We start from the raw sequence: 10,420 nt of genomic DNA on the forward strand, positions 1-10,420 counted from the left end.
TATATATTATATTACGATGATGATAAGAAAACCAGTTAACAAAAAAACGGACTGGTTCAATTTGCAGACATAGCCTTTCCTTCAAAAGAACGTAACCAGATACATTTCGAATATTCCGGGTGGGAGTGAGGAGGGGCACCTGATTTATTTTACTACGTAACAGGCCGACGTGGGTACCCACAAAACTAAAATGCCCATAACTAAGGTAATATCCAACCTATTTCGATACTTTTGGTCGTTTTGGATTCAGGAACTCATCCACTTTTGGACTTGGTAAAACTGAATCGGGTTACTACATTCGGCTCCCGGGAATCCGGGTTTCCGGAAGCAGGTTCCAGTGCTGGGGTACTATTTGCGAACTTCAATGGAATACTAGCAATATGGATATCAAAATTCTTGGAATTGCATCAGTATCTCGTGATTTTGGAACCATTTGGTGATTTGACCCCGGAACGGACATTCCGGAACAGGTTCCCGTGGGGCCGTGAGTGGCCATTCCATTCCATTTCCATTTTTCAAATTGCCATAGGGTCCCATAACAATAAAAACAGATTTCCGAGACAATTTGAAGAGTTTTGATACTCATATTGCTAGGACATGATTAAAATTTACAAATCATATCCTAGTACTGGAACATTACTCCGGAAAATCCGAATTACCAAAAACCAGATTCATTATTCCGGTTCTATTGTACAGAATCAAAAAGTGGACGAGTTCCTGAATCCAAAACATCTAAAAGTGTCCAAATCGGTTAAAGGTGGCCATAGTTATGAGCCTTTCAATTTGTGGGTACGTCCTCTTTCAATTCGATCACACAAATATCGAGGCAGCATTCCATTAATAATTTTAAAAATGAACACCATTGTTAAGTAATAAATTCTTTGCTTCACAGAGAGCCATTGTAATGCGTTTAGCATGAAACTAGAGGAACTGTATCTATTACATTTTAACCCATTATGTCCTAGCGTATGAAATTTCATACGCAAAAACAACACATTTCTGGATCATACTTGTTATACAATAAAGCCATTTTCAAACTTCTGGTCTTCTGTGAATGTTAACTAATACCCTATAGTTTATAATGTGTATGCTCAATAATCATTTTTTATTAAATTCCATTGTGTTTTCGAATGTCAAAGTTGGATAAAATTCAAACCAAAATGTGAACAATACATATTATTAATTTTCTCTTCTAAATCACTAATTCTTGTTTCGGATTGTGAACGAATGGCCATAAGAGATGTGAAAGATGTGGCTCAGTGCGAAAAAATGGAAGAAATTGGTGAAACAATTGCAAACATTCTGCTGGTAGTTCAACGTATGAAATTTCATACGCTAGGCTGAACCGATATCTTTTTTCCCAAGGCAAAATTATTTCCTCTTTAGGATTAGGAGGAGATTTACAACTTTCACGCTGATTTTAAAGTTGAATCAGTACATTCAAGGCTAACAAATGCTTAATACGTAGCAAATCATACCTGGTTCTACCCGGAATATTTTTTATGTAAATTCTCGTAAGAAAATGTTCTTTTTCTTAAAATAATTACTAAGTTTGAGGGAAAGATGGTTTGATGCAACGAACCAATCATGAGACGAAACGGCACGAGAGAGGAGAGTAGTGTTAAAATCATTCAAAAAAGCTGCTAAATGAATGATCTCGCAAGGTTGAAGATATTATTCGATTTTATGCTGAGTATAAAGATTTTAGCCGAATTTTCTCTGTAATGATTTTTTGATACCCTATCAGCCCAGCGTATGAAATTTCATACGTTAGTTTTTTTCGCAACGAAACGGTCCAAAGTGGTTATTTTATTTTTCCCATACTTAATTCGACATAATATGAGAGCTCACGAAGTATTTTATAAATTACCAAAAGTTTTAACATAGCTGGGTTATAATGGGTTAAAATTTATCGCATGCAAAATAGAATGCAATCGCTGTAACCTCAATATTTGTGTTTGGTTGGCAAGAAACAAAATGGATGGGCAGAAGTCAATATGTGGTGAAATAATAGATTTATATAATAAAATTTTACTACTAATTGTTAAATCATTTTTCAGACGACACAATATATCATACTTTTTAGCAATCTTTTTGAAATAGATGCCCCAAATATACTTTCTAAATGTAAATGTGCCCCCTAGAAGTTTAGGATCGTGGGATTTTTTACGAACCCATAAGGGCGATGTGTAGTGTCTTTAATAATGTGTATGAATGTTTTGACTTCTCTGTATCAAGTGATATTTTTAAAAATAGGCTTAAACGGGTAACTTAGTGCATTGGATGTGATTTAGATAGTGGTTTTGATTAGTTAGTTGTATTATTAAGTTCAACATAGTGTAATGTAATGTAATGTAATGTGCAATATTGTTTAATATGTGTATGTGATAAGATAATGATGTTTTACGCGTATTTGGAGATTGTTCGATGAACTTTCCCAAAATGGACTTTTCCTCATTCTATATTTCATGTAGACCATGTAGGTCAGATGAAAAATAAATCAATAAATAAATAAATAAAAAAATGGCATCTTTGCTTTTCAGTCATATTTCGTCCAGGAAGTGTAATTTGATGTGTCGTATGATGGGAATGACCTCTAAGTCGGGATTGGTCCACTGGAACCGCACACCGGAGCTCCGGAACTGGTGTTGAAACAGCTAAATGTGAACAAAATTACATGTTTATACTCTTCCATCAGTCTTATTTCATCGAGAAAGTATGATTTGACGTGTCGCATGATAGATATCTGAACTGATTCTTCGAAGCCGGACACCGGTGCTCCGGAAATGATGTTGTAATGACCATGTCTGCCCAAACTGGTCTCTATGCTCTACCGTCAGTCTTATCTTATCGAGAAAGTGTGATTTGATGTGTCGCATGATAGCAATAGCCTCTAAATCTGAACTGGTCCTCCGGAACCGGACACCGGTGTTCCGGAACTGATGTTGAAACGGCCATGTGTATCCAAAATGGCCCCCTTGGTCTTCCGTCAGTCTTATTTCATCGAGAAAATGTGATTTGATATATCGCATGATGGAAATGACCTCTAAATCTGAACTGGTCCTCCGGAACCGGACACCGGTGTGCCTGAACTAATGTTGAAATGACCATGTCTGCCCAAAATGGTCTCTTTGCTCTTCCGTCAGAAAGCGTGATTTAGTGTGTCTCTTGATAGGAATAGCCTCTAAATTCTCCGGAACTGGACACAGGTGTTCCGGAACTGATGTTGAAATGGCCATGTGTGTCCAAAATGGTCTCTTTGCTCCTCCGTCAGTCTTATTTCGTCGAGAAAATGTGATTTGACGTGTCGCATGATAGGAATGGTCTCTGAATCTGATCTGGTCCTCCGGAACCAGACTCCGGGGTTTCCGGTAGTCTAACATCCGGCAAGGTAAGCGATAATGTGTGCTAAAGCAATTGAAGCATCCCTGTATGATTCCAAAAGAAAAAAAACTAGAGGTGGGTAATTTCTGGGACATAACCGCGGTGTTGACGTGGGACTATTCGTTGGCGTATCATATTATTAAAATTCTGCTTGTATCTCTTTCAAATGGTTAAATTAACACATTTGATTCATCGGACTCATTGAAATTTTCCTGAGGGTTTTAATAGTATTAAGTTCGGTAAACTATTCAGTAAAACAATTTTATTACCGAGTTCTCCGCATAAAATACAGGTGTATAAACATCTGTCAGTAAGAGTTGATAATTTGTGGAAAATTTCTGCTGATAAAAGTTAAGGAATGCTGAATAGTTCTGTTATTCAAAATGTAAATTTTGCGATTACTAGTAATCGAATAAAAATTGTCTACGCCCTTTTGAAAAATTCCTCTTGTATCAAAATATTGCAATAGGGAGAGAAAATCATGGAGATTAATAAACCGAACACAACTGCAAAGTTTTGTTCGAATTGACAATGGTCATGTTTTGTGGTCGGCCGGTTTCTCATGGAATCCCTCAAGAGGCATAATGTTTCGCCATCCTGGCAACAGAGAATGATACTTTGATTTGATAAGTACTATTTAGTATTCTTTATACTCTATACTTTATATTACATTTTTAGTTATACCTCTTGAAAGTTGAAAAGTGTTGCAAGTAACCCCGGTTTGACGGTATATATATATATATATATATATATATATATATATATATATATATATATATATATATATATATATATATATATATATATATATATATATATATATATATATATATATATATATATATATATATATATATATATATATATATATATATATATATATATATATATATATATATATATATATATATATATATATATATATATATATATATATATATATATATATATATATATATATATATATATATATATATATATATATATATATATATATATATATATATATATATATATATATATATATATATATATATATATATTTCAATTTAACTCTTTACAGGGATTTGTTTTGTCAGCCCTTAAAAGAACCGATGGTCGGGTGTGGGTGGCATCCGGCGACTACTTACTTTGAGCTGGAATACTTGATAACGGCACGGCACGGCACGGTACCAACCTTCCGATACGGCATGTTTTGCAATCTAATCCGGCTTCCTTTTACCGTATGAGTTTGCCAAGTCTGTACCCAGCGCCAGACGAGAAACCTCGTTCGAAATATACTCGGAAATGGTCACGAAGTTGTTCATGATACTCATCGCCTTCGACTAGACTCCGGTGTCCGGATGGAGTTGCGTGAACACCTTGTAGAAGTAGATAGCGTAGCTCTCCTTGCGTCGTTGCTTTCGCCTCTTCTCACCTTTCACGATGTTCTGTGCCTTGCCGCCGCCACTGACGATTTTTTGACGGCATTACCATGACGATGTGATACCACTACTGCTGGGTGCGAATTAAAACTGATGAAAAAATCGGCTGTACCTATCTTTTATACTCGACTGTAGAGAAACGGAAATCCGTCCTTTTTTATATTTATCGCGTTTCGTTCGTTCGTTGGCCCACCCCTTTGATGGACGATGTACAATGAACCGAGTGCTTTACGAATGGCATCAGAAAAGAAGACCTTCGCAACCAATTTCTGATCGCAACAAAGAGAAACCCGCCTTTACTACTTTACACAACTATTTCCGTCATATAAAGTATTAATTTGAAGTTCTCCGCTATTCTAAATCAACGTACAATCCGTATAGTTGAAAGGTGAAATAATTTCTCATATATGTGCCCTGCCCTTGTTATTTTTCTATTTATAAGACAAGGTCCACAAATATCCTATTTTTTGATTGAATTACAATGTTTATTGACTATTCTATTTAACTCACGCTCAACTCCTCTTCAAATGCAGAACAAATGTTCACCGACCGATTTGGTTCTGTGGCCGCCTTTATTGCATGCGTGCAATCGGCGACTTCATGCCTATCTCAAATATGTGAAACCGACTTTTCCTTAATACTTTACTACGGAAGTTTGCCACACGCTACTGTTGCTCGATACAAGGTTAATAAGTTGTTTGCTGGAAGACACGACCACGATGACATTAAAAATGCGACCATTTTTGTCAGCCAGCCATATTATTCGTGATACATCCTGTAATGCCATCGACTTATTTAGGGATACACACAAAAGGTAACAAATCGTATCCTCTACGGAATCTACTACACAATTGTTTTGATTATTTACCAACAAATCGCGCAAAAATCTGTTTGTTCCGTACAGCACAGCGCAAATAATTGACGTTGGAAAACAAATCGGCAACTTCAGTTGCCAAACACTTAGAAACGATCGAAGCATTTTTCCGTCAATGTCACTTTTCTGATTCAAATTTTTGTAGGTATTTTCTTGCTTCCGTCCATTGGTCAGTTTATTGGTTTTATCGTACATTTTTCGGATATTACTATAGAAAATAACTAACCCGATAAGAGGGAAGTTATTTTCCAAAGCACGAAATGGAAATTTCAATTGTAATTCTTCTGAGAACGATTTTGTGGTCCTAATAAGGACCGTTTGTTGTGAATATTATTTCGGCGTTTCCCGCTTGGCATGATGATTATTCGCTTGGTATGGATAGCGCACAGATTGGTATCTCCCTACAAACTAACCAGGTAGGCCTCGCTTGCTTCTTAGAGGGCCATTACGGCTGAGCTCCGGAAGGGTAGATCGGTTTTGAAATGCTGTGCAATCTCACGGACCAGGCACTGGGAGAGCAGCTTGCGGATTAGTAACTCTGTCCACTTCTGAGAGCGATGAATTTCACGCAGGGCGACGACAGTTCTTGGTTGGCAGCGATAAGGCAGTAGCTATGATTTGGTTGGTGGACCAAATGCAGCTTCTCGATGAGCAGCACACGTACGTGTGTTCTGCTATGTGGCTTAGACACGTCTGGCTTTAAGAAAAACTGTGACACCCATATTTATAGATTCTAGCATTAATGTTGATTCGCATTAAAAATAGTTTTTAAACTTTTTAAAACAAGTTTTACAAAGCAAACAAGGTATCAATGGCAAGCGCTGAAGCGTTTTCCTTTCGAATTATGAAGAAAAATTAGTAATTCCTTTAGTAGGAGAAAAGTTATTAAGGTTTAAAGTGGACGTAACGCATCCGCTTTGAAAATTTTGAAATGACACCCAGTATAGTAAAGAAAGACACAAGTCCTTCGCCAAAAATAAAGTTTTCACCCGTTTTCATTCACGAACATCAATATCAGATATGGATTTCTTTTGAAAATACGAGGTGTGCAGCAGTGTTGTCATAATCATAATCAAAAAATTAAAAATCAATGATCACCGTCGAAAAAAATCATCGATGATAATCGTTTTCATTATTACCACCTGACATCACAAACCTTATAACTTGATATACAGAGGGTGATGTTGATCTAGTATTCTCGTTTTCAATTTTATGTGCCCGCTGTCACCCATTACTGTTCACGCAACGGTAACCAAAATAAAATCATCACGTGATTGCTACACATTTGAGTAGAAGAAATTTTATTAAAAAATCGTGAACAATTTTTCTCAGCTTTGGATGATGTCTCTGGCTAAACGCTCTCATCATATTTTGTAGGCTCTATTAGTAGAACACACAGCTAATGGCATTTTCGTTTTTGACAATGCACTACACTGGTGTAGTCGGTGTTACACTCACTCAAACTCCCTAACAGCAGAGAAACCGTGTGAAGTTTCCGGGATTCTAGTGTTTTGGCGGCTTCGGTGATCACGATGTAAGCCCTGTTGGGCTGTTGGTTAACTAAAATTCTAACACTCAAATCTGTTTAATAGTATAGGGACACATACTATTTTTACTATTAATATTAAATAAATATTTTGGTTCGCTGCATACGAGAACATTTTCCCCCTAAACAAATGTGTTGGGCCCTAATTAACTTCTCGCATCTCCCGTTATATTCAGCTCTAGTTGTTCAATCGCAGCTACTGCAAAATGGCAAACGAAACTGATATAGCAGTGTATGCGCATAATAAAATAATCAATATCATCACACATCATTGATAAATGGTGAGATTGATTTTCTCTTTAGATGATTTTATGAGTACATGTGAAAGAAAAACTTATCACGATGATGAGATCGAAGAAGGCGTAATGGATTTCACATTTTCATTGTATTACTAAACTCATCCGTGATTTTGCTGATAATAAATATCGAGTAAGAGAATCAGTAGTAATTTTATTCGTTACCGATTTTTGATTTTTTGATAATTTCCCAACACTGGTGTGCAGTACATTTCCGGCAATTTCTCCGGATTGGCCACTTGTAGCCTTATTTCTCCATATTTATTTGATAGTGCAACTATTCCCCTAAATATTACCTTTTTTGATTGAAAATTGATTCACTGTATCAAAAGATATAACCAAAAATATGCAACAAAGCCGTCCCGTTTTAAGGGTTACAAACTGTCTTTGATATGTAATTTGCATTCCATTGAAACTAATGAATCTCATCGCACAGTAAAATCAAAGTTGAATTTGCGATCAATTTCTTTCGGAAAATGTTCTAAACAAAAGTTCTCTCGCGCTCACTAGAATCTGTATCTTCTTGGAAATTTAGCGATAGATTATGGTTTTGATTCGGCTAAAGAAGTGGGAAATTTATATTTTCAGCCTCATTAGAGATAATATTACTATGACAAGACAATCTTTCAGATTCAGATTAGAGACTACATTATTTGTTTTAATATATTTACAGGATAAAAAGCGTATTGCCAAAAAGAAAGAAGAGGTTCGCAAGGCAGCATTACTTGAAAAAGGTATCGATGTTCGGGCTCACGCAAATCTTCTGGATGAAGGCGACGATGACATACTGTTCTAAACAGAAAGGACATTTACGTGTTATATTGTATGTCGTAGATCGCACGGAACTTTCGATTGTGTAGAGTTCGTTCCGAAAACAACAGTAAACGGTTTTAAAATAGCAATGTGCTGTTTTGTAGAATGCGGTGTATAATATAATAATATTCGTTTTATTCTTTATTTGAGTTTATATGAATACATTGCTATCGTACAATTAAAATTATATAAGCTACAATTACTTAGTTGTCTACCGTCAAACTAGAAAAGAAACAAAGTTTGTTTTTAATTCAAAGGTTAATTTTTGTTTGTGTAGAATGTCACATTTGTTATTTTATAAACGATAATGCAACAGGCGCAATGTATACATAATATGTAACGTTTATTCTATCATAAGAACTAAAAGAAAATATGCCATATGTCTATTTTGAGTTTTACAACCGGAAATTCTCTATAAGGTTTTCCATAAACCACTTAGACTAAAATTTGACAGTTTTTCCCACAACTTTTCCCATGCTCATCGATGCTATATAGGTTCATCAAACTCAAACAAAATAAGCAAAACATGCGAAAGCAAAGTTGATGCGCACTTGAATGTTATTATTCGTTGATTCATTTTAACCTTCTAGTTCCCACCACCGCCTCTAGGCGGTCTCTTTAAAAATCTAAATAAAACTACTAAAACATTATGCTATATTTCACCCTAAGGAGGAAAATAGGGTAAACACCAAATTTCTCACTAGGGCGATTTTTTTTGGTAAAACCAATCTAGTAAACTAAAACATGATTGTATGTTGTCACCCGCACTAGCATTTCTTCCCAACCAGGTATCTGCTACGCCGCCATGATATCAATACCAAAACCTAAAACGTCGCGTTAAGGTCGAACCGCGATGTACAGAATCGATTCCATTCAACACCACTTTGTAATATTCGAGTTCGTTTAATGTGTTGATGTATTCTAGTGTCATCAACATCTCCAAAACAACAGTTTTCATCAATTAGCGGTGCAATATTTTAACTTTTTAACAAATATCTAAAGATTGAGGCATGCCGTGCCGTGTCTGAATAGTGAAAATCGAGCTTCGACCAAAACGAGCAGAACAATATGAACTTTCAGTGGGGCCCACAATGTGTGTGCCCGCTGAGATGTTGACTTATGTCAGTTCAATAAAAATGGGATAGGGGTGCCATATACGTGTTCCCAACGTTTACACCTTTCATACACACACATTGTTTGAATATTCGTAGCTTTCTGTCAAAGTTAATTGAAGCTTAAAGTTAAAAATTCGAGGAAAACGTGGAAAAAAATCGGGTAATCTTCACTAAATTTTAACTAATTTCAATGACAACAAAATATTGAGTGGCCTGTTACTAGAATTTCTCTGTAGATGTGAATTGGTTTAGTGGAATTAATCAGAAGTTTAGCTTTTTTGGTAAAATACTGAGCAAAAAATATTCAGTATTTAGTTATTACTTATCGTACCAAAACTAGCATTATGTGCAATTTTAGCTGAAAGAAGTATGGCTTTCCGTGCTAGATTAATCGGAAGGCAATACTTGAAAGAACCATCGAACAGATTAGGCGCGTTCTTAAATCCACCAGCAACTCATCGGTATTTTGATGACTTTTTGTTGCGGGAGAGTAAAGCGACGCGCTGTGACACCAGTGTGCAACAAAGCTTGATTATGTTGCGCGAGAGAGAGATTATCACATCAGACAGCTTAACAGTCCATCGTACGGTGAGGGCCGATGATTTGATCAACAAACGGCATCGAGAGGAAAGAGACTTTTAACGTACACATACCAATACACCAGTTATTTGGCATGCGCTAGTATTGAATTGCTGGTGAATAAGTTTTACTTAGCACTGCGTGTCAGTCGAGTGAGCAGTTTAGAAACTGATTGGAGTTGTGTTTGTCGTTTTTTCCTGTTTTCGGCCTGTGCAACTCATGCGCATCTTATGTACATTTTAGTTAATAAATTGCTTATCCTAAAAACTAGTTGCGTACTCTGAAAATAGGACAATAAACAAAGAACAAGTTCACTATCTCGCTTTTCAATTGAATTAGAATACTCTTCCTTTATGGACTATACTTTAAATGCATTTTTTCAGCTTCCT

At 36.0% G+C, this 10,420-nt stretch overlaps 1 protein-coding gene across 1 annotated transcript in view; it reads left to right on the top strand.

The window, feature by feature from the left end:
• LOC131691094 (V-type proton ATPase subunit D 1) overlaps nt 1-8,670 on the top strand; it is a 118,175-nt gene extending 109,505 nt beyond the window's left edge. Inside the window, exon 5 of the mRNA XM_058977293.1 lies at nt 8,198-8,670. Coding sequence (XP_058833276.1) covers nt 8,198-8,320 — 123 coding nt within the window. The 3' untranslated portion in view covers nt 8,321-8,670. The remainder of the gene's footprint in view (nt 1-8,197) is intronic.
• Nucleotides 8,671-10,420: the final 1,750 nt, after the last annotated feature.

The sequence above is a fragment of the Topomyia yanbarensis genome, chromosome 3 (genome assembly GCF_030247195.1).
Source record: "Topomyia yanbarensis strain Yona2022 chromosome 3, ASM3024719v1, whole genome shotgun sequence".
NCBI classification, from domain to species: Eukaryota; Metazoa; Arthropoda; class Insecta; order Diptera; family Culicidae; genus Topomyia; species Topomyia yanbarensis.